This window comes from Notamacropus eugenii, chromosome 6, assembly GCF_028372415.1.
Source record: "Notamacropus eugenii isolate mMacEug1 chromosome 6, mMacEug1.pri_v2, whole genome shotgun sequence".
Taxonomy (NCBI): Eukaryota; Metazoa; Chordata; class Mammalia; order Diprotodontia; family Macropodidae; genus Notamacropus; species Notamacropus eugenii.
The window spans coordinates 20,357,065-20,382,311 of NC_092877.1; the positions used below are offsets into that span (position 1 = coordinate 20,357,065).

Below are 25,247 nucleotides of genomic sequence, written 5' to 3' on the forward strand. Positions count from 1 at the left end.
TGTCATTTAACATAATAACAATAGTTACAGCAAGAACTATTACTACCATTTTGTATAGAGCCTTAAGGTTTGCAAAGTTCTTTATAAATGTTAACTCACAAACCCTACAGTTTCTGACACATATTTTGCTTACTGTTCCTACACACTGGACCACTAAAAATGAGTTCTTTTTCTCTTTTTTTCTCTTTTTTAAAATTTAATTTAAGTTTTCAACATTCATTTCCACAAAATTTTGAGTTCCAAATTTTCTCCCCATCTCTCCCCTCCCCACACCCCAAAATGCCTTGCATTCGATTGCCCCTTCCACCAATGGGCCCTCCCTTCTAACACCGCTCCTTTCCCTTATCCCTATCTTCTCTCTTGTCCTGTAGGGCAAGATAAATTTCTATACTCCATTACCTGTATTTCTTATTTCCTAGTTGTATGCAAAAACAATTCTCAACATTTGTTCCTAAAACTTTGAGTTCCAACTTCTCTTCCTTCCTCCCTTCCCACCCATCCCCACTGAGAAGACAAGCAATTCAATATAGGCTATATATGTGTAGTTTTGCAAATAACTTCCATAAATAGTCATGTTGTGCAAGATGAACTATATTTCCCTCCATTTTATCCTGCCCCCTCATTTCTTCTGTTCTCACTTTTAACCTTATCCCTCCCCAAGAGTGTTTACTCCTAATTGCTCCCTCCTCCCATTTGCCCTCCCTTCCATCATCCCCTCACTGTGCTTATCTTGTTCTCCCCTACTTTTCTGTAGTGTAAGATAGATTTTCATACCAAATTGAGTGTGCATGTTATTTCTTTCTTGAGCCAAATGTGATAAGAGTAAGCTTCACTTTTTCCCCTCTCACCTGCCCCTTTTCCCCCTCCATTGGAAAAGCTTTTTCTTGCCTCTTCTCTGACAGATAATTTTCCCCATTCCATTTCTCCCTTTCTCCTTCCAACATATTCCTCCCTCATCCTTTAATTTTATTTTTTAGATATGATCCCTTCCTAGTCAACTCACCCTGTGCTCTCTGTCTCTCTTTGTCTCTCTATCTCTGTCTGTGTGTGTGCATGCATGCGTGTGTGTGTGTGTGTGTGTGTGTGTGTGTGTGTAATCCCTCCAACTTCCCAGATATTGAGAAAAGTTTCAAGAGTTACAAATATTATCTTTCCATATAGGAATGTAAACAATTCAACTTTAGTAAGACCTTTGTGATTTCTCTTTCCTGTTTACCTTTTAATTCTTCTCTTGATTCTTGTGTTTGAAAGTCAGATTTTCTTTTCAGCTCTGTTCTTTTCATCAAGAATGCTTGAAAGTCCTCTATTTCATTGAATGACCATTTTTTCCCCTGAAGTATTATACTTAGTTTTGCTGGGTAGGTGATTCTGGGTTTTAGTCCTCGTTCCTTTGATTTCTGGAATATTATATCCCAAGCCCTTCAATCCCTTAATGTAGAAGATGCTAGATCTTGTGTTAACTTGATAGTATTTCCACAATACTTCAGTTGTTTCTTTCTAGTTGCTTGCAATATTTTCTCCTTCACCTGGGAACTCTGGAATTTGGGTACAATATTCCTAGGAGTTTGTCTTTTTGGATCACTTTTAAGAGGTGATTGGTGGATTCTTTCAATATTTATTTTGCCCTCTAGTTCTAGAATATCAGGGCAGTTTCCCTTGATAATTTCATGAAAGGTAATGTCTAGGCTCTTTTTTTGATCATGGCTTTCAGGTAGTCCCATAATTTTTAAATTGTCTCTCCTGGATCTATTTTCCAGGTCAGTTGTTTTTCCAATGAGATATTTCACATTATCTTCCATTTTTTCTTTCTTTTGGTTTTGTTTTGTAATTTTTTGGTTTCTCATAAAGTCATTAGCTTCCATCTGTTCCATTCTAATTTTTAAAGAACTATTTTCTTCAGTGAGCTTTTGAACCTCCTTTTCAATTTGGCTAATTCTGCTTTTTAAAGCATTCTTCTCCTCATTGACTTTCTGGGCCTCTTTTGCCAATTGAGTTAGTCTATTTTTTAAAGATGTTATTTTCTTTAGCATTTTTTTTGCATCTCCTTTAGCAAGGTGTTGACTCTATTCATGATTTTCTTGAATTACTCTCATTTCTCTTCCCAATTTTTCCTTCACCTCTCTTACTTGATTTTCAAAGTCCTTTTTGAGCTATTCCATGGTCAGGGACCATTTCATATTTATTTTGGAGGTTTTGGATGCAGAAGCCTTGACTTTTATGTCTTCCCCTGATAGTAAACATTGTTCTTCTTCATCCAAAAGGATGGGAAAAAATATCTGTTCACCAAGAAAGTAACTTTCTACAGTCTTATTTTTTCCCTTTTTGGGGCATTTTCCCAACCAGTTACTTGACTTTTGGGTCCTTTGCAAGAGAAGGGTTTGCCCTAGGGACCTGTAAATTCTCAGTTCCTCCAAGGTGGCACAATCCAATGAGAGGAGTTTACTCCCTGGCCTGGCTCAAGGCTGAGATTCAGATCAGCTGCTCGATTCCCCCAGGGACTTTATGCTGAGGCTCCAACATGCCACCTCAGTTGCTGTGACCTGCTGCTGCTGCTCTGCCACCTGCCCAGGCCAGGGCAAGGAGAGGACCCTGCTCCCTTGTCACAGAGTTGAAAAAGCCCTCTCACTGATCTTTGAAACTACCTCTGGCATTTGTGGATTGGGGGGGGGTCTGGGAACCTCTGCTGCTGCTGCCAGGGATTCCCCCTCTAAGGCCTGCTCAGGTCTTGCTCCTCCCAGTGCAGTGCAGCCAAGGCAGGACTGCAGTCTGCTCCATGTCTGGTGTGACAGACCTTTCCCAATCGGCCTTCCAGGTCACTCTGGACTGGAAATCTCCTCCATGGCTTTTGCTGCTCTAGAATTTGTTGAGAGTCTTTCTTTACAGGTATTTTATGGGTTGTGGGGGAAGAGGTAGAGTATATGCGTCTTTCTCCTCCACCATCTTGACTCCACCCCCCTCAAAATGAATTCTTACTCATCATTTAAGTGTTCTCTGCTTTTGTCTCCATCAGTCTTTTGTGTCTCATCACATCCTATTTATATATGGCACCAATCTCAGTACTTTTCATGATTTTTGTTGTTGTTTTGATTTTCATTTGGTTTACAGCTATTTATGTGTATAACATTTCTCCCTACTAGATTTTAATCTCCTAGAGAAAACTTAGCTTTCTTTGTAGCTCTACCAATACCTGCTCCAATGGTCTGCACATAGTTAGCACTTAAATGTTTCTCAAAACTGAATTTGTTGAACAGGAAGCTAATGTAAGACTTCCTCAGGAATTATAGATTCTTGCCTAGAGACTTTTCAATACCACAGAAAAATGGAGTGATTGGAATGTGATTGTTGGTGAGGGAAGAAATGAAGACTAGAATGCATTTCTCAGCCACCTTGGAGCCCTGGGGCTCTGTGACCAATGGAAATAGGCATGACATGGAGACAAGAAGAGTGGGATTCACTGTGGGACCAGCATTCTTAGTCAAACAGTAAACATTTAGTAGTCACCTACTATTTATAATTATAAATTATTATGCCATTATAAAAATATTATTTATTAAGCACTTAGGTATCATGCTAAGCAAACACTCTCTGTCCTTATTTCATCAGAACTGAGACTTGAAGAGTGAACGCTATCATTTCGTTCGTGACCTTGATCAGAGTCAAGATGGTTTTTCAAAGGACAGTCCAGAACTGATTTCTCCAGACTCTTTTTACTGCCCATCAGGCACCAGCCCAGTACACTGCCTTATTAATCATAAATTAAACCTCCAGTCTCTCTAGGAGAAGCTTGTCGGGTTCTTGCTTAACAAACCGAATTTAGAATAAAAATACTTGGTTTCTATTTTCCCAGTTAGGAAAATACAGTGTATTCCCTCCATAGTCATAGAAATAAATGTACCAGGCCTGGGGTGGGGAAGCAAGGCTACACTTTCTTCAGACTCCATTAGGTGGCACTGTTGCTTTCTTTAAGGCAGAAGGGACCGTTTCCTGATCAACGCTTACAATAGCCATCCGTCAGTAAAGTAATTGTCCCATGTTCTATGTCTTACACGCAGACCACCAGTGTAGACCTAAATGGGTCATCTGGTATCACTTGGTCCTGAAACAATGATCAAAGACACTTTTAGGCATTCATAGGATCCAGGGCAAAGAGGAAGCATAGAGGTCATCTCTTTCTCATCTTGTAGATTCCCAAAGAAGTCCAGTGATTTGTCCAGGGTCATTCAGGTTGTAGGTATCAGAGCTGGGATTTCAAAGAATGGAAGCATTTCAGCAATGGAGCCTCTAAGTGGATCCATGCCCCACTCCCCAGAGGATCCCCTCTACAATTGTACCCAACAAGTAACCATCCGTCCTCCACTCAAGGACCTCCAGTGAGGGAGGGAATTCGCACTGCTATTTGTCTCCCTTGTTGGACCATGGGTTCCTAGAGAGTAGGGACTATCTTTTACCTTTCACTGATTGCATCCCTCACCTCTTAGGACTATGTTTGGGATGCAGTAGGTGCTTAATAAATGCTTGCTTAGATGGCGGCCCAAAGCTACCCATTTTACTTAATTCAAATCCAACTTCTCTGATTCTAAATCTGGTTCTCTTTTACGTGGCTCTATAAGTGTTCATAACTTCTCCCAGCAAACTTGTCTATGGGCATATGTAGCTTTGGGTTATTTAGGTATATTTGTCACTTTTCAGTCCCCTTTCCCCCACCACAATTATTACCTTCCCTGTCAGATTACCTTCCATTACACTAGAACTACTTTATAAATGAATGGTTTGCATCTCGTCTCCCTCATCAGGCTGTGAGATCTTTGAGAGAAAAGGCTGTTTTGGTCTTTTTGGTTGTGATGGTTAAATTGTTTCAGTCGTGTCTGACTCTCCATGACCCTTTTTCTTGGCAGATGGTTTGCCGTTTCCTTCTCCAGTCCATTTTATAGATGAGGGACTGAGGCAAGCAGGATGAAATGACTTGCCTAGGGTCACACAGCCAGTAAGTGTCTGAGGCTTGCTGACTGACCCTACCCTCTATCTTGCCTTCATTACCCACATCTCTGATTCTAGATGATAATCCCCTTGAAAGCTGAGTCTTAGCCTTGATGGCTTTCTCTCACAAGCAGGACACAAGTTGATCTGCTATTTCTTGCCTCCACTCTTGGGCTAGCTTTGTTTTCTTCAAATCAACCAGAAGCCAGGTTACTGGTTTTCTTCTCCCTTGACATTTCAAACAGAAAACTTCTCCCTCTCCAAGGCCTTAGATGTTGTATGCTGAGATGACTTGATGTATGAGCTTAAATGTCAGGGGGGAAAAATCAAACAAAAGAAAATTCCTCATTTTCTTTCTCTTGACCAAGTAGAGTGTTCTTCAGGAATATGAGGATGATTATAAGGAGCTAACAGATTTCAAATCTCAACAAGGTACATGGTCTAATTGAAAGGGTACTGAATTTGAAGTTAGAACTCACAAACTTATTTACTCCCTAAGCAAGTTATTAAAGTTCTGTGAGTCTCGGTTTCCATCTTGGTAAAGTGAGGAAGTTAAACTATATTAGGACATCTTAACCTGGGGTCTATTGGTAGATTGGCAGTGGGGGGGGGGGGTGTCCTATAACCTTGGGTTAGGAAAAATTATATTAACCTCTAACTGCAATCAAACATTTCTTTCCATTATTTAAAAACATGATTCTGAGCAGAGGTCCATTAAATTTACTAGACTGCCCAAGGGATCCATAACAAAAAAAAAAAAAAAATTAAGAAACCCTGGAGTAGCTGATCCCTAAAGTCTCTTACATCTCTGCATCCTATGCTGTCACATGCAATCATGCTCAGTTTGCTTGTGGTCCATGGAGAAAAGGTGATGACATGAAGACCTAGCAGGCTGAGACTTTCAGGAGCTACATAACATTTGTATTGTGTATAGCCTCTGAGAGATGGGATATGGCTTAATCTTACTAAAAGCATCTGATATTCCAAAGATTATTATGTGATTGAGTGATCCTCTTTATCCTCTTTGATTCCAAGATGGAAACCAATTGCAAGTGGCTTCATTTCTTCTTCTCCCCAAATATGAATTCTGTGTCAAAAAGAAGACAAGTCTTTTTTTGGACTAATGTTTGTGTCTTCTTTTGATTCCTAGACTTTTCAGTTCCATAAAGGAGCATAATAAGTCATGAAATTACACCGCAGAGAAATCTCCATGAACATCTGTCTAACTTCTGACATTCCTTTTCATGTTTTAACTTTTATTAGAAATTCACATGAAAGAGACCTTGTTCCACGTCAAAAACACTGCAGGGTCGCCTGGCAGCTGACTCCCTCCAATTCTGAGGATGCACAGGAAGAAAAAAGGTTCTTCAAAAATGTTGAATCATACAAGAAATTAAGGTACAGGTCTGGCAAGGAAACCCATGATAGAGGAGGTGCTTCATGACTGTCCTGTGGGCAAATATATTTCAGAGGATCAGTGATTCAATGCAATGATCTTATTTTTATGTCCCTACTATACTGAGAGCTCTGTATTAAGAGCTAGAGAAGAAATAAATACAGGGTGGTAGCATTTGGAGGTAGCAAGGACCTGAGAAGTTATCCAGAACAATCCCCTCTAATTTTGTAGAAGAGGAAATTGTAGTCAGCCCAGAGAGATAAAGATCATGGGTCACAGGTCACCATGATTTACCTAAAGTTACATGGGTGATTAAGTACTGGAAGTTAGGGTTCTAGGGTAGAAAGAGAGGTGAATTTAGAGGTAGATGAATTGAGTTTCAATCCTGAATCTACTACTTCCAACCTGTGGAACCTTGGACCTAATCCAGTGTTGGGGAACCTGCAGCCTCAAGGCCACCTATGGCACTCTAGGTCCTCAAGTACAGCCCTTTGAGTCCAAACTTCATAGAACTAAGCCCCTTTATAAAAGGATTTTTTTCTGTAAAACTTGGACACAGCCAAAAGACTGCATCCAAGGACGTAGAAGTCCACATGTGGCCTTGAGACCACAGGCTCCCCACTCAAACTAATCCCTCTCAGCCTCAGTTTTCTTATCTGTAAAATGAGGCAGATCTTTAAGGTCACATAACTTTAAAATCTATGAGAAGTAATGGATATCAAATTTGAACCCTGATTTTTTACTACAAATCCAGTGATCTCTCCCTCTACCCTTTAGAAAAAGGTCTTTGTACACAAAAACTGAAATTGTGAACTTATTTGATTGTATTGACACATGTTTTAGGGCCCAAACTCTTTAAGGAATCCATTCTCTTTCCTCCTCTCTCTTATTTTTTGCTATTATTAGACGCCAGGCTAAGAACATAAATTATTGCATGCCATCTTCTTATCCCAAATAAATCATTTGATATTGTGGCAGTTTTGCATTTGGAAGACAGAGGCTTGGCATTTATCTGCTAAAACATTTCAAGGTTTAATAAGTTTGTTTAGTACTCTGAGGTTCCCAAGTGTAAATCTGTAAATCTGAGATATCATTGAATTATCTTTATTTGATTCTATAGTGGAGTACGTGAATTGGGGGAGTGAGAGAGCCCATGGTTGTGGGCCTGGCAAAGTGGACGTAGTGTGGAAAGGAAGACAGCCTTGTTTTTGCAGAACACATATGCCCGCCTCTTCTTTTCCCCTGTTTCCTCCTTGCCATGTCTTAACTCCCTTCCTTAGGTCACCTTTCCCATGTTTACCAAAAGGCTTCTTATATTTCATTTTCTCATCTCTGTTGTCTTAAAATCAGAGGCCTGCAGAATAGATTTCCATCTGTTACAAGTGATACTCAGAATTGTCATTTGTGCTGGCCTGGACACTTACTGACCAGCAGACTTGTGGCTTTCATTATGCTGATTTTGGACCAGGCCCTGTTACTGCGACTCACAGCAGGTCTCTCTCTCCTAAAGAGCTTGCAATCACCGGGACATCAGGTTCATGGGGTATTTTTCTGCTGCTAATGGACTTTTCTCTATCTCAGCAGTAGCCTGAAGCTTCGGGTGCTGCGGAAGGCCTGCCATCAGCAGTTTGAATTCAAAGATGGACATATTTCCAACTCTTCCATTCCGAACCTTGTCTTGGGGGTCCAGCGTCTTAACTTGCGTTCAGGCTCTGGGGTTGTTCTGGTGAGGAAGAATTCTTATGATAAGTATCAGAAGTGGCTCCACAAGGAAGAGACCAGGTAGGAATCATCTTATTTTTGGTGAAAATATTCAAGGATGAATCAGAGGTTTCATTGGCAGAGCTCCAAGGGCTTGGGATTTTATTTTATCTTATTCATTTGGTTTGGTTTTCTTGTATGGAGAGAGGGATGTGTGCCCAGGAGGTGGAGGAAAAACATAAATAAATGTTCAGTACATACCTAGCAACCTATCTGGACTCAGATTCAGATAAGATATGTGCATTCTGACCTAGTGGGTGCATTAGTTTTATTAGTATTTGGCCACATAGTCCAAGAAGAGATTGGACTCTCATTTTAAAATATGCCTTTTACAGATCAACCCAAGATTCTAAAAACATGTCTTTTTTCATTTTTGCCATGTTTTACTCAGATTATTCCACAGAATTTGCAAACCCATAGATCATCCACTGACTGAGGAAGAAGAAGGATAAGCTGTATAGGCACCTTGGTGTCCATTTCTAATTTGGGGGGTTGGGTTCTCCCTCTTCCCCAGCCTAAAGGCTTTGGGATGTAGTGTCTGAGGGCCTGGGTTTGGGTCCACTTATTGTCTGTGTCATCTGGAACAAGTTGCTTCACCCAAGTCTCTGTTTCCTCATCTGCAAAATGGAGTGTGTGGGGGTAGTCAAAGTGAATGATTTCTAAGGTTCCTTCTAGCTCTGAATTCTCTCTTGGAAGTGGGGTGGGGGGAAAAGGCCCCCTTCTTAGTCCTCTTTTAATTCCAGAAAGGAAACATTGCTAAGTTTGCTGAAGAAAAGCCAGGGAAAGCAGCATCAATGTTAATGAGAAATAGCTTCCAATAATACACATGTGCTAGCTTCTCTCCACTCCACCTCCAGATTTTCTCAAATGAGATAATATTGGTAAGGTGCACGATGCCCTGCACACAGTAGGCACCTAAGCAATGATTGTTCCCTTTCCTTTTCCTTTCCACAGAAAGTTTGCTATGGATCATCAGCATTGACCCACCTTTGTATTTAGGTCAGGGGATCATTAGCTCTGGACCCATCTTGATATTCTACTCTCTTCCATGGTTGGCATTTTTTTCAGTTGTTTCTGACTCTTTGTGACCCTATCAGAGATTTTCATGGCAGAGATACTGCAGTGGTTTGCCAGGTCCTTTTCTAGCTCATTTGACGATAAGGAAACTAAGGCAAACAGGGTTAAGTGACTTGCCCAAGGTCACACAGGTAGTAAATATCAGAGGCCAAATTTGAACTCAGCTTCCAGGCCTGACACTCTATCCACTGTGCACCCATTTTACTCTGCAGGAGGCAACAAACACCTAGGAGATCATAGCTTTATGATTCACAGTCTCCCCATTCCTGAAACTCCTCACCAAATAGAGAAGTATTAAGGGAAGCCACCACATATTATAAATAGCGAGTCTTCCTGACTCCAGCTTTCAGTGCTATATAAGTATTATTATTATTTTTAATGACCACAGAGGTCTCCTAGTCTAACCTTTTTCTGAAGCCATAATGCCATTAAATATCCCCAATAGCTGATCATCCTGCCTTTGCTTAAGTATCTCCAGTGACAAAGAAGCAAGCCTTCTGTCAGGAGGTGGCCCATTCCATTCTTGGACAATTTGAATTTTGAGGAAGTTTTTCTTTAGGTTAAAATAATACCAGTCACTCTGTGACTTACTTTTTTAGAAGATTTTTTTTCTCTGTGGAGGCTCCTAAAATATGCCCTATCCCACTATCTACATGATCTTTTAAAAAATGCCTGATTTCATCTGTATAGGTACTTAGTTGAACAATTCAGGTCGCATTCTCTCCACACCTTAGTTAATGAATCTTCATGAGTTGCTTTGACTGGAAACTATGATCACCTGGAAGTGTTAATTCTGGTAATTAGCTTCTCCAAACCCACCTACTAAATAAGTTTTTGGACAAAAGTCATATAGTCTTTACTGGGTCCATATTCAGTCTTTTCAGCTGAACAGGACTTCCCAGAGCTTGCCCTCCATTGGCTTTCAAGAACCCAATGTTTCTTCTAGACCATGATAAAGCATCTAAGTAAGGCATTAGTGGAGATCCCCATGATGAAGACAGATCTTTAAATTATGGTTTGAAGACCATGATTCCATTCTCTGAGAGTCTTCTCTATTCAAGGTTAAATGGATCACATTCTTTCAGCTGACCCTTCTATAAGATTTTTTTTTAGACCTCAAATACCATTTCCATATACAGATATCCAGGAGATCTTAGAAAGGATGAAGCAAAGATGACTCCCAGAGAAGTGCTGAAGGTGGAATGGGACATGGAAAGGGAGGTGGGAAAATCATCAACATGAATTCACCTATTTCAGAATTCTACTGGCCCTTGTAACGTCAGCATCAAATGAGATTACATATGTAAAGTGCTTTATAATACCGACAATTACTGTCATCAAGAATGAGTCTCCCTATCTTGCCCAGGCTGAAAGTATAGCAGTCCTTATGTCCTATTTCTGACCTGGGCCAAGAAGGTGTCTCTGCTCCTGGGAAGTTCACCACATTGGTAAGAGACTTACTGTGGGTACCTCATCAGCTTTAACCCCACTGAAGATCATAAATCCCAGTCTCAGGAGATCCACCAGCTGCTCAGATTTCCAGTCATAGGAATTTTATCCCAATAATAATGATGCTAGCCAATGGTAACACTGTCCATCCAGGACAGAAAGACAAATGAATTTTAGTTCTACTATTATTTTCTTCTTTGATGGCAATCAAATTAGAATCTTTTGCTGTTTTTGTTTTACTAAAAATGGATGTGATTGAATAATGTGGTTAAAGATCTTTCCCACCCACTGATGGGCCTGCCCATTGTGGGAAGCTTGATTAGGGAAGTTGTTTTGGGTCCCAAGGGTCCCAAGTACCTTTTGATTTTTCTATTGAGGCACTGGGTCAGAGGGTTATATCCTCTGTCTCTAAAAAGTGTATAAATACTCTGAGGTTTTATTTTGGGGCTTAGTTTTTGTAAGAAGGTTTGAGTGCCAGACATGGATTCTGGGAAGCTGCTTTAAGGAGCCCCTGGCTTTGAAAACTCAGATGTCAGGGTTTCCCTCTCTGGTAACTATGGTCAGACTGTTGGACTGACTATTGCATTCAGGCAGAGGAAGCCATGTCTGTTGATCTTTGACTTCTCTGTATTTTCTTTGAAGTTCAGAGCTCTGACCCCTCTGAATTAGGTGAATGATATATGTGCTTGGTTAAAGGAATGATACATGGGCTTGATTAAAGTGATTATTAACCCCTCAAAAGTTGCCTTTCCATTTATGATGCAGTTCTAAGAACTTCTGATAGCAGGCCCCCTGTGGATGTTGGAGTGCTTACTGATACATCGTCCTCTTTGGCCCCATTGCCCAGAATCAGTTCTCTGAAGTTGGTGTTTATTTCTTCCAAAGGCCTCATTTCATTTTTGCCTCAGCATCCTGAAATGAATATGACAAAAAAAAAAAGTTTAGACAGACTCAGTGGGGCAGCCACATTCTCGTGCCTTACACGTGACTGACTTGAAGATTCCTTGGGGATGATACCTTTATTTAAAAATATAAAGAAGAAAATAAAAATATATACACATAAACATAATGCAACAAAGGCCCTCATTACCACAACGGATGAAAACATGGGAAAAATTGCTGGCTGTGTTAGAAATCTGGCTGATAGGTATCCAAATATCAAAGGTGGAGCAAACTCCGTTCTTTACCTTTTGGTAACTACAAAAACAGTTGATGGAAATCTATAATTTGGACTCCAGCTAGAGACAAATAACAGTTAATGTTTTCTTTTGTTAGGTTTTTTAAAAGGGATTTCTCAAAGAAAAAAATGAAGACTTTACTAAGAATTTATTATATTTTGAAATCAATGGGCTTTGCCATTTGCCTCAAACTACCAACATATTTTATATATGCTACATATATTATAGAGATCTGGAGTTGAGAAGAGGGAGGGAGAATTGATATTCAAACCTTCCCCCCAAAACCTGTGATGATTGAAGAGCAACGTCCCATCTGCCCTTAGCACTTTGTAGCTGAAAGAACTTCTTCTTCCCTAGGACATTTCACCTAATGAAAAATCCAAGCCTGGTCCTTGCAGTAGCTCTGCCCACGGGCTCAACAGAGGATGTTGCCGAGACCACAAATTACCCTGTTATTGTTCAGGTAAGCTTTATGTGGGCTCAAGAGTTAGAAAGGGGACTTTCCTTCTCAACATTAAGTTTTAAGCTATTAGAGCATGAAGCATCTGCACTAAGATGGCTGAGACACCCCGTATCAAACCAAAAGTAGTGTTTCTGTGATGAAGCTTTTGTTCCAGACCTGTGATGTCACCAGTGCAATATGGAAACCCTTTCTATGGATACAGTTCTGGACTGAGCTGGACTCAGAGCCCATATTTGCAGATGATTCAGCAGTTCACAAAAAATTTCCTTAACTTTTATAAGAATATTCAAGAAGTCTGGATATTGAGAACACATCAAGTTGGTTCTGCTGGTCAAAGTTCCTCTGTTTGGGCTGGACATTGTCTTTCAGGATCAGAGTGTCTAGAGTATCTTTGTAGATAGCTGTTTTATACACAGGTGACCAGGAAGTGATGTCCACAGCCTGAGTCTTACATCTCCTGAACCAACCAACGTATGATATCAATATCTTTTAAGGACAAAATAGCCTAATTTGCATGGCCGCAGCTATCTGTATTTTATTATCTTAGAGACTGGTCTGGAATACCACAAGTCTTCATGACTTACTTCTGGTCACAGATCCGGGATGTCAAAGGCGGCACTAGAATCCAGGTCCACTTGCCTGCAAGATGGTCCCTCTCTGCACTATATTGTGCTTCCTGTCAGTGCATTTTTGTGAAATGGTGGACGAAAATGCTTGCCAAATTCAAACACTGATGGGATTGGCTTGAAATAAAGACCTAAAGAAAATATGTTCTGCTGTGATTTTGAACATGGCTTGTGAAGGTTGTAGAAGCCTATCAATAGTATTTATATACCAGATTTCCAGTAAAACACAAAAGGGTCAAAACAGAAAAGTTACAAGAACATTTTCTGTATTCTAGAGAAGTCTGTGTTCCTTTCCTATTTTGGAATTGTTTATGGAATTTTTACTAAGAGGCAATGGGGTATAGTGCTGAGGTGTCCAACTGAAGGAGAACTGGATCCCTGCTTCTGTATATTGACTTAGAAAACCACATATTAACATTATCTATGTTGTATTGTGGGCAACTGGATGGTGCAGTGGACAGAGCACTGGGCCAGGAGTCAGGAAGACCTGAGTCCAAATCCAGCCTTAACCAGTTAGTAGCTGTGTGACTCTGGGCAAGTCATTTCACCCTGTTTCCCTCTGTTTCCTTATCTATCAAATGAGCTGGAGAAGGGAGGAGCACACTACTGCAGTATCTTTGCCAAGAAAACCTCAAAAGGGGTCACAGAGAGTCAGACACAACTGAACAACAAATGTTGTATTTTAATTAATTTTGCCAAGAATTTCCCAATTACATTTTCATCTGGTTCACATTGCCCTGGGAAATTCAGGAAGAAGGATTGGAGTTTGACACCTCTGGTGTAGTGGATAGAGTGAGCCAGCTATGTGATCATAGCTAACTCACTTAAAGTGCCTAAACTTCAGGTTTCTTATCTTTAAAATGGGTCTAGAGGTAAGTGCATTCCTCACCCAGTGATTATGAAGATCAAACAATATATTTAGATGACTGGGCAAACTTTAAAGTTCATATATATTACTTATTATTATTATTTATCTCTCACTTTTAAGTACCAACTCCATCCCACCCCACCCCCACCCCCATAAAAAACCCACTACATGAATATGCTTGTTGGATATGGATGAGAGAGAGAGAGAGAGAGAGAGAGAGAGAGAGAGAGAGAGAGAGGAGAGAGAGAGAGAACATTTCAGAAGACCTTAGCTCTCCTCTTGCTTTGTATACAAGAACAAAAATTACCATAAGTCATGTTCAATAAACATATTATGTCTCTCCCTGACATCTAATTTATTCTGTATGTTTTTTATATCAATGATGCAACTTGACTTACAATGCCCTGACTCTAAAATTAGGATGTAGTCGTCTGGATAGAGAGTAAAGGTTAACCAACTCTTGTGTCCAGATGATAAATATGGGCTACAAATTTATTCTGGGTGACACTGTGTATATAATGTTACATTCCCTTTTATCAGATGCCTTTCTAGCATGGAGTAGTGAAAGAAAACCTAGCTCACACACTAAACCTTCCACTCTATTTCATCAAATTATATCTGTACAGATTTTTCCCTGAAAGTCCTAGTTTTATTAGAAATGAATTTGATCCCAAAGGAATTTAAATTATCTTTGTGGCTTTTTTTCTTTACTGGGTTTTAGTGTTTACCTCTTTAGGTAATCAGCTTGTGAAAGCATATTCAAGTGTTTGTAAAATAATTGATGTGATGGATGTTGAGCTAATGCCAGGCAACCCCTCTGTCTTCTACTAATATACAGTCCTTACATTTTCTGGGGGTTCTAGAGATGGCACCCTGGCCTTTCCTTTAAAGCCAATGAGAAAGTTCCATGTCCTCTTTATTGCCAGCTCTTACCTTGGCACAATAGATGCTATTTATTGTTTTTTTTTCCATATATTTGTGAAGATCTTTGATTGGCCATGGTATTCATTAGCACCATTGGTTGAAGACTATTCTCTTTCTTGGCTTGATTTTAAATAAATTGTCTATAAGATCAACCATAAGGACTTGGTTCTTATTTAGTGCCCACAAGATTGTCCTTCGTTCTCAAAGAGGTCCAAAATGACATCACTGTGTGTTGCCTGTGGACTGTGGCTGATCAGACCAACACAAACTCAGAAACTTCCACAAGTCAGGCACAAATAGTCCATATAGGTGCTCACAGAGGAAAAAGAGGTGGTCCAAAGAGAAGACTGCAATGATATATGAGCATCATTATACTAATTATACTCCAGACTTGGAGCTTTTCTGGTAAAGGTCATTTCAGTTGAAAAAATGAAAATATTTCTAAGGTTGAACCAATTGACAGTGCCAAAGACTTTGGTGTATGTATATGTATACGCATAGTTGTTGAGTCATCTCAGACCCTTCCTGGCCCCATTTGGGGTTTGGAGTGGTTTGCCATTTTCATCTTCAGTTCATTTTACGAATAAGGAAACTTAGGCAAACAGGGTGAAGTGACTTGCCCAGGGTCATACAACTAATAAGTTTCTGAGGCCTTATTTGAACTCAGGACTTCTTGACTCCAGGTTTGGTGCTCTATCCACTGTACCACCTAGCTGCCCCTTTTACACATCTATAACCCACATATAGACATATGCACAAACCTATATACATGTGTGTATATTATGCAGATATTTAGATTTTTTTTATTTTAGTAAAAAGAAAGAAATGTGGCATCTGACAGGAGTTATAGTTCTGACTGTGGTCAGAAAAGTTTGCAAAATATAGAGCAGTAAGTCAGAAGCCATCTCCTCCAACCCCATCATTTTACCAATGACAAAACCAGGGCTTCAAAGGGGGACGTGACTTGCCCAAGATCACTCAGCTAGTTAGTGGTAGGGGACAGAATCCCAATCTTCTCAGGCCCAGAGCAGTCAGTCTTTCTACTACACCCTGTTGCCTACCTTCTTTCTTAATCTTTTGAAGGCACCAGAGATACTTCAGGGACTCACAATCTCCCTTAATTTCCATACCCTCCTTCTGTTGATTCTCTCTAATTGCTTCTGTCTACAACTCCCTTGTATAGTGTTGTTTTCATATTATCTCCCACATTAGACTTTAAGCTCCTTGAGGGCAGAGATTTCTTTTTGCCCTTCTTTGTATCCCCAGCACTTAGCACTGCCCAAGTACCAGACTGTATGCCTGGCACCTAAGGGGCACTTACCAACATTCCTACTTGACTCCATTTTTTTTGTTCTTTGTTTTGACAGAGATATAAACCGTACTATAATGGGGCTTCCAATCAAAAGTGGCTTTATTTGAAAAACAGCAATACTCTAAAGGCCTTTTATAGCACAAAGTTGGACATAGAAATCACAAGTGCAAACCATGCTGGTGTTTGCACATCAACTGTGGCCAAGGAAAAGGAAATCAACCAAATAGTAAGTGGGTGTCTTTCTAAAATGGGCAGACAGTCACCTGGCCAAGCTGCTTCTTTTTTTTCTCCTGGAAAATGATCCAATGACCAGAGTGGGATGTTGTCTGGGGAGTGATTTGGTGAGGCTGAGAAACCTAAGTGAAAGAAAAGGTATTTATGAAGTCTTCCTGATACAAAGCTCTTGACTCAAATCTAGGAATACAGATATGATGGCCAAGCAATTCCTGCTCTCAAGGAGCATTCATTCCAGTAAGGTGAGCTACAAGTCTGATAGAAGGACTTCCTGGTCCTCGGGGAACAGCAGAGGCAAAGTAGGGGTGACCTATCTTGAAAGTCATTTCAGTAGAAAAAATGGAACTATTTCTAAAGTTGAAGCAATCGACACTGCCAAGGATATTGGTGTATGTATATGTATACATTAATGCATACATGTATATGCATGCACACAGACATATATACATGTGTTGTGTATATTATAGAATTATATAGTTATCCATATAGTTATAGATATACATGTATATCATGTAGATAAATTGACATAGTTATTTCTATACATATAGATGTAGTCATATCTATGTTTATACTGTGCAGGTTTATTGACACAATTATATTTATATGTATAGATTAAAAGAACTGCTTGTTGACTTGGTAGATAGAGTGCTGGACCTGGCATCACAAAGTCTCACCTTGGTGGTTCAGGTCTGTCCTCAGATACTTACTATCTGTGTCACTTCACCTGGTTTGCCTCAATTTTCTCATCTGTAAAATGAGCTGAAGAGGGAAATGTCAAACTACTTCAAGATCCTCTATATGTCTGATTCTTCCTGGCCCCATTTAGGGTTTTCTTGGCAAAGATATTGGAGTGGTTTGCCATTTTCTCCTCCAGCTCATTTTACAGATGAGGAAACTGAGGCCAACAGGATTAAGTGACTTGTCCAGGGTCACGCAGCTAGAAAGTGTCTGAGGCCAGATTTGAACTCAGCAAGATGAGTCTTTCCGCTTCCAGGTCCAGTGCTCTACTTACTATGCCACCTAGATGTCTGACAGATACAGCTATGTGTATAAATATCCATCTACATAGTGTAATATATACATATACGTGTATGTGAATATATACATATGGGTTATAGATGTGCATTTATACTTATACATATATAGATATAGTTATGTTTATGTGTGTCTATGTAGAGATAGAGCTATATCTATAGTATATACACTATAATGGTATCGTTAGCATCAATGTGTGCCATGATTTGCATTCATATATAATGCTATTTTAGATAGATAATGACTATATTTATACATATAGATATCTATCTGATAACAGCATTTATAAAGCACATCCAAGTTTTTAAAGCACTTTACAAATTTAACTCATTTGATCCTCAAACAACCCTGTGTGGTAGGTGCCATATATGTACACAGGTGTGTGTGTGTGTGTGTGTTAGCACAGCAGAGCACAGTGGATCTATGGGGCAAAAGAGCCTCTACCGTGGCCAGTATCTGCAAGGAATTTAATGGCTCAGCCATGCTATCCAGAGCCAATAGCTAAAAGCAGGGAGACAGAGGATTTTCAGTGCTGGCATTTGTAAGATTGACCCTAATCACATAGTCTGTGCAGAACATGACAGACAGTCTTTGGAGGAAGGATAGTGGACAGATGGGATCTCACCCCAGCAGAAGAGTATTACTGAAGGGATCAGTAGGTCCCTAGGCTCTAGTCCCCATCTATGGGTTTCCTCTGTGCTATGAGTATTCATTGGAGGTGGGGGTAGGGACTTGTGTGCCAGGTCTGTACATACTGCTGGGCTGTACAAGGTCCTGAACACTGGAAACTCAAAAGCCTCTTGGTTGAAATAAATCTATATCACTGGATCAGTGAAAACTGCATTCTTGACAGTATCTTTGGTGCCTTTGGCTTTTGTTTAGGAGAAGGATCCTTAAACCTTCTACTTTCACGAATTCCTTTAGGCCTGTGAAGCCTCTATATGTAAACCCTTCCTCAGATATGATTAAATGACTAAAATAAAGCATATAGGATTACCAAGGATACCACTCATAGTGAAAATAAAGATGCAATGTGGTTTTTTTCCCCCATCCTCATTAACAGACTCTAATGGGGACTCTGGATCCCAGGTTAAGAATCTTTGATTTAGGGTATATTAGAGCCTGGAGAGTGGGACTCTGGCTATTCCCATGCTGAGGTTTCTGGGTCCTGGGACCCTGAGGCAAAGTGGGAGCAGAGTAAGGGAGTTGTTGAAAGCCAGGCCAAAGAGTTTAGAATTTGGGCAGTAGGTGATCAAAAGGTACCGTACATTTTTAGTCAGAGAGATGACTCCTCTGTGTCCTCATCTGTAAAACAGAGATAATATTTGTGCCATGTCCCTTACAGGCTTGCTGTGAGAAAAACATTTTGCAAAACTGTATAAATGGGAACTATTATTTTTATGGCTATTAGCAGAAACAGTAGTAGCCATGCCTTTTCATAGGGAATGTGGTTGATGTTTATCAAGAAATAAACCCTGTGTTTTTTCTGTGTTTTGTTTTGTTTTTGTCTGTGATTCATCCCTGCAGGAAACTCCTGAAATTAAAATTCCCTCCACCAGTGTACTTCTTTATCTCTTTTGTAGCTCATGGAGGTCCAGATCAGGAGTACTTAACCTTAGGGGGAAGAGGGAAAGGTCATGGACCCCTTTGGAAGTCTAGTGAATACTATGAGCCCCTTCTCATAATAGTGTTTTTCACCACAAAATAATATGATTAAAAAGGGAACAAACTATAGTAAAATACAGATATTATAAATATATATATGTATATATACATATATATATATTTATAATTCAGTGAATTCAGGTTATCAACCCCTGTCCTAGAAAGGTACCTGGTGCCACGGAGAAGCTATGGGAAATGCTCCTGGCTATACAATAGTATGCATGGAAGGAAGGAAGGAAGGAACAAAGGAAGGAGGAAAGGAAAGGCAAGGAAATGAGTGGTTTCTAAGTGCTTTATTTCACTTGATCTTCATGATAGTCAGGGAATATTATTATCCCCATTTTACAGATGAGTATATTGAGGAAAATAAGGGTTAAGTGACTTGTCCAGGGTCACTAGTAGATGACTAAGGCACAATTTGAACTCAGATTTTCCTCACTTCAGGCCCAATACTGTATTCACTGTGCCCCTCTGAACCCTGGTAGTCTTGGCCCTAAGTTCAGCCCCTTGATGAGATGAAAATAGGGAGCATTTCATAGCACTTTATGGTTTACAAATTTGATCCTCACAATGACCCTGGGAGGTGGGTGCTATTATTATTTTCATTTTGCCAAAACTGAGGATAAGAAAAGTTAAGTGACTTCCCTAGGATCACACAACTAGGGAGTGTTTGAGACTAGATTTGAATTTAGGTCTTTCTGGCTCCAAGGTCAGTGTTCTATCCACAGTGCCACCAAGCTGCTAATGTCACCATGTCCTCCTTTATATATGGATTAACACTGAGTGTTTTGCACCACCCCTGGAGAAATCAGTGATATGGAGAAACCGATCTAGACTATCTATGTAAAAAAGGAAATCCACAGCAGACTTAAAGATCACACTGACCAAAAAAAGGATGGGGTCATTTCTGAGGGGCTGGGTTGTGCTCCAAACCCTTACAGAAAGCTCTTGGCTGATGCCACATCAGGAGAATCAGACCCTGCTCTCCTTCCTAGGGCTACTACTTTTGTCTCCCTGGAAGCAAGAGGAAGATCATGATCTGCTTGGCTTGCGCTCAGTCCATGGTCACTCGGAAAGATTTGAAAAAAGTGCTTCCAGGCCACAAGTTCCTCTGCTCCTTTGGTTCCAAGGAATACAAACAACTCTGCTTAAGAAACACTAAGGCCACCCTTGCAAACCAGGTATGTAGCACACCAAGGTCTGCTAACATAGTACAGTCATGTGGCCATTGGCATAAAGCTGGGAAATCCATGGTTTTCTTTAAATGTTCTTACTTTTTCAGTCTCTGTGACAAAATTCATTCTATTCTATTACAATGTTTATTAAATGCTGACTATGTGCTGGGGGTGGAGGGAATACAGGGTGTCCCCAAAGTCTTAGAGTAGCCTTGAACTAGCACCCATTAGAGCTGAAATCTGTAGTAAGTAGGAGTTTTGGGGTACCCTGTACAAGACCCTGCCCTCCCAGAACTTCCATCCCTTTCTTCTCTACTCTTTCAGTTTATCCCCTATTGGAATGATCCCTTTCTCTAACCACTTTCTCTAAATTGATTCATCATTTTCCAAGTTAGATAAAATACATTTTCTAATAATAGTCTGAATTTTTACCTTGATGTCTCTGACATTTCTGCTGTCTCTGCCCCTCATCTACTGTTCTGCTCTCTGTTCAACTTCATTTAAGTTCTTTTTTAAATGTTGTTTTTAATTTATGGAATAAAGCAAGCATTTCCATAATATAGTAGAATAAAAAAAAAGAGGATTGCACATGAAACTGCAAACTTAATTGAACAAACTTTTATAAAGTACCTACTGTGTGTAAGGTTTTGCTAGGTGCAGGGGGGTAGAGGGACAGAAATAAAGCTTATCTTCTGCTGAGGAGATACAACATGTTTACATATTTAAAAAAAAATTTGAAGAGAGGGAGGGCTAGCAACTGAGAGGTACCAGGGAACATTTTGAGAAAGATATACCACATGACTGATCCTTGAATAACATGACATTTCTGAGGGGCAGGAATGAGGAGCAAATATATTCCAGGGCTAGTGGACGGTGGGAGATGGAATGAGACTGAGGATCCAATCAGTTGGTCAGTTTGACTGAAACCTGGAGCACATAAAGTAAACTAATAGTTTGAAGAATTAAAATAGTAACAAGCCCTTCTGGCACTTTATGTAGGTACTAAGAAAACCTAACAATTCTTCATTGATGCAAATACACTCAGGGAGATTTGCTTTGCCATTGCTAATAGACCTTAGTTCAGTTACTGTAGTGTTAATGGGAGTTAAAGATCTTCCCCACCTATTAATAGGCCTCTGGTGGAGCCTTTAAGGGAAGCTTGATTAGGGTAGGTTTGTTTTGTTAATTTTTAATGAGGCACTGGGTCACCAGGTTTGTGATGCACTCTGGCTCTGCAAAGCATGTGTGTGTGTATGTATGTATATAAAAATATATACATATATGTATATATACATACACAATACATACATGCACATATACATACATACACACATACACATACGCGCGCACACACACATATACACACACATATATACATACTCTGAGGAAGATGGTTCATGTGTCAGATGAGACTCTGGGTAGCTGTTAAAGAGTCCAGATGGTGCTTCTCTGGTAACTATGTATGAATGTAATGTTCAGACAGTTGGATCTGTTTGCTGATCTCTGATATATGTATATGTATATATGTATATATATATATATATATATATCTCGAGAGAGAGAGAGAGAGAGAGAGAGAGAGAGAGAGAGAGAGAGAGAGAGAGATTGCTTATGGTCAGACAGAAGCCCTGTCTGTTGGTCTTTATTTCTTTACTTGAATGTTCCCTGTTGGTATATGTGGTTAAAAAAGATTGCTGACCCCTCAAAAGTTGCTTTCCTTTTAGAAAATCATATCTAAGAACCTATTGTGCTTGCTGCTACAGTTATCCATATCTCAATTTATGTATAATGACTGGAGAGCAAATCACCACCAGATAGACCAACATGGGGCCTCAGTTTAAACTAGGATGATTTCACCATCCCAATTAACTTTTAATTTTGTAAAGGATTGTTTTAGATGATTGTACACATATAACCTATATCTGATTGCTTACTGTCTCAGGAAGGTGGGAGGAGAGGGATAAAATTTGGAGCTAAAAACTTTAAAAGAAAAATGTCAAAAAATTGTTTTAACAGGTAATTGTGGAAAAATAAAGTATTGTTTTCCCACTGTTGCTAAGGGGCAAATTCCTGGAACAAAATGCAGTGAACGTTATTGAACAGCGCCTACAAAAAATATTTTGTATTTGCATCAATGAAGAATTGTTAAGTTTTCTTAGTACCTTCATAAAGCTCTGGAAATCTCTTTTTTTCCCACATAGATAGGGGCATTCTCTCTCCTAATTTTCTATCTAGTAAAAGCAGCAGGAACATGAGTCAGGAACACATATTAGATAAATCCTACAATTTACTTGTCTATCTGTCAAAAAATATTTATCAAATTCTTACTATGTACCTTGCATTGTACTAAGATTGGAGATATAAAGAAGGGCAAAACCCAGTGATATTGCCTTGGAAAAGCTCTCATTCTGAAGAGTGATTCAACAATTATGTACATCCAAGGTATGTGTAGGATAAATGGAAGGTTACCCCATAGGGAAAGCACCAGTAGTCATGGGGCAGAGGAGGAGGGTGGGAAGAGGAAGAAGACTGGGAAAGACTTCTTGGAGAAGGTGGAATTTGAGCCAAATGTAGAAGAAAGGCCAGGAAACCAGGAGGTGAAGAAGAGAAAGCATGTGCAAATTGGTCTTTAGAGGTTAAGAAAACCTTTATTGTTCTCAAGTTCTCACGCAATTACTCTGCTCTTAACCTTTACTCTTCCCTGGTCTTTGTCTCTGGTGGCCCCTCTTCACCTTTAGTAGCAGTGGAAGGCAAGAGAGACAAAAAGGACAAGAACAAACCAGAGTCAGAGAGAGAGAGAGAGGTAGGGGATTACAAGTCCAATAGGTATTACTCTAAGTGGCCAGGCCATTGGAGGTCAGTGGAAACAAAATATTACTCATGCACCATGGGGTGACAATCAGGAGATATAAGTTCCTCTGGTTCTGCCTTCACTTATGACCTTGGACAAGTCATTTGCCTTTCTTTTCTGAAGTGTAGTTTCCTCATTTTATAAATGAGGGAAAAAAATCCTCCAAAAAACAGCCTTCTCTAAAAGCATATGTCTTTGCAATTCTAATGTAACGATCATTTTGTTTTCAGGCTGACAAACTGTTATAATAAAAGTATTGTGTGAATGTAGCCTGTGCTTCCCTCAAACGTGGGCCCCTGAAAGCTAAACTGAGATTCCAGGCATGCTTTGGATTAACATCTAATCAAAGTGACAGCTCACAAGTCCCCTAGTAATGTTGAGTTTTTTTTTTTCCCTCTTATTAAACCAGACCAGAGGATGCACTAATTCAAAGCAAATGGTGTTTAATGAAAATGTATAAACAAGGTCTTGTTATAACAAAATAAAAGGGAAATTTCCGACTTTTAAAATAAAAAGGGAAAACTCTTTTTTCCCCACATAGATAGATAGGGGCACTCTCTCTCCTAATTTTCTATTTAATAAAAGCAGCAGGACCATGAGTCAGGAACACACATTAGATAACTAATTTCCTCAGAGGTGCCCTGGTCTGTCTTCTGATCCACAATCCTGCATGCCCAAGGTCGTCATGAACATTTTGTAGTGTGTGTCCCATAGATAGCTCTAACTCAACATGTCCAGAACAGAACTCAATGTATTTCTCCCCAAACCCATGTCTCTTCCACACTTGGTCAAGCACACAAGTTCACAAGCCTTGATGCGTTCCTGTCTTTGTTTCTCTCATTCACCTCCCACATATAGTCCCCTGCTAGATATAGTCCTTCCCACCTTACAGTGTCTCTTGCACAGCTTCTCTTTACTCACAGTCCCTACAGTTCAGGTCCTTATCTGCTCTCTTCTGTAAATGGTTTCCCTACCTTTCCTTACTCCAATTCCACATAGGTGCCCAAGTGAACTTCCTCAAACTCAAGTAAACCAGCCAACTCCAGTGGCTTGAATTGAGGGAATAGGTCCATAGTTAAGAGAAATTTTAGCTCTTTTGTGAATCAGGGAGCCAGAAGAAGCCTTTAGTTATAAGACTGCCTTTTTGAAATATTTGAGTCTGCCTCAGCAGCCATTCCCCCAGGCTTGCCTGCTCTTCGGTTTGGAGTGAAAAATTTCAACTCCCATCGTGCTCCTCTAGTTGACATTGTCCACAGCAGTTTTCTTGGAGTTTCACTTCAAGACTGGAGGAGTAGGGATGAGACTTGGGACATTTAGCCTGCATTCTTATAGCTATACCAACATCTCTGTTCTCCATACACTACACTTTGGGGGCAACGAGCTGGTGCAGGGAATAGAGCTCTCAGCCTAGAGTCAGGAAGACCTGAGTTCAAGTCTGGTCTCAGACATTGTAGCTGTGTGACCCTGGACAAGTTACATAACTCCATTTACCTCAGTTCCCTCATCTGTAAAATGAGCTGGAGAAGAAAATAGCAAACCTCTCCAGTATCTCTGAAAAGAAAACCCCAAAGGGTAAAGAGTTGGACATGTGTGAAAATGACTGAACAACAAAGTAAACATTTTTAAACATCATTATGAAGTTTTTCTATTCAAAAACATATTGGGACAGGAAAAGACCTCTCTCTCTCTTTTCATTACTCTCATTAAGATTTTTTTGAGATGGTCTCAATACAAATTTTCCCAAACATTATTAGATGATTGTTTTTCACTAGGTGATACTCTTAAATATATTTTAAAAGAAAGAGAAAATCCTGGCAACATTCTGGTGTGTTGCCTTTTAGAAGTCATTCTATTCAATAAACGTTTAGCAAGCATCTATCATGTACAGAGCACCATGCAAAGACATGGGAGAGATAAGACATAACCTCAATCCTCATAGAGCTTGTGCTTGTAGTAGATTATGTCCTATGGTCCTTGAAATCCAGGACCATCACAATTTGGAATTTGGAAGGCTAAAACAAGCTCAAGAATTTTGAACTCAGACATTTATGTTTATTATCTCACTGAAAATGAGCTTCTTTGTCTGTAAAATGAGAGATCTAGTTGATTCATGTCTGAGGACTCTTCCAGTTTCAAGAGACTGTGACAGTGGTATTTTGTAGTTGGTGAATTTGCCTTTGAAACTGATCAAAATGATGCAGAGCTGTCCAACGTGCCCTGAGCACCGACTAGAATTTGTGACAATGTTGGAATGCC

At 39.8% G+C, this 25,247-nt stretch overlaps 1 protein-coding gene across 2 annotated transcripts in view; it reads left to right on the forward strand.

Moving 5' to 3' along the window:
* LOC140510513 (doublecortin domain-containing protein 1-like) overlaps positions 1-25,247 on the forward strand; it is an 80,264-nt gene that overhangs the window by 6,155 nt on the left and 48,862 nt on the right. Inside the window, exons 4-8 of one of the 2 annotated variants that reach the window (XM_072619244.1) lie at positions 6,241-6,375; positions 7,955-8,155; positions 12,196-12,301; positions 16,087-16,257; positions 19,961-20,146. In XM_072619244.1, the coding sequence (XP_072475345.1) occupies positions 6,241-6,375; positions 7,955-8,155; positions 12,196-12,301; positions 16,087-16,257; positions 19,961-20,146 (799 nt within the window). The remainder of the gene's footprint in view (positions 1-6,240; positions 6,376-7,954; positions 8,156-12,195; positions 12,302-16,086; positions 16,258-19,960; positions 20,147-25,247) is intronic. The other variant, XM_072619246.1, reaches the window with a different exon arrangement.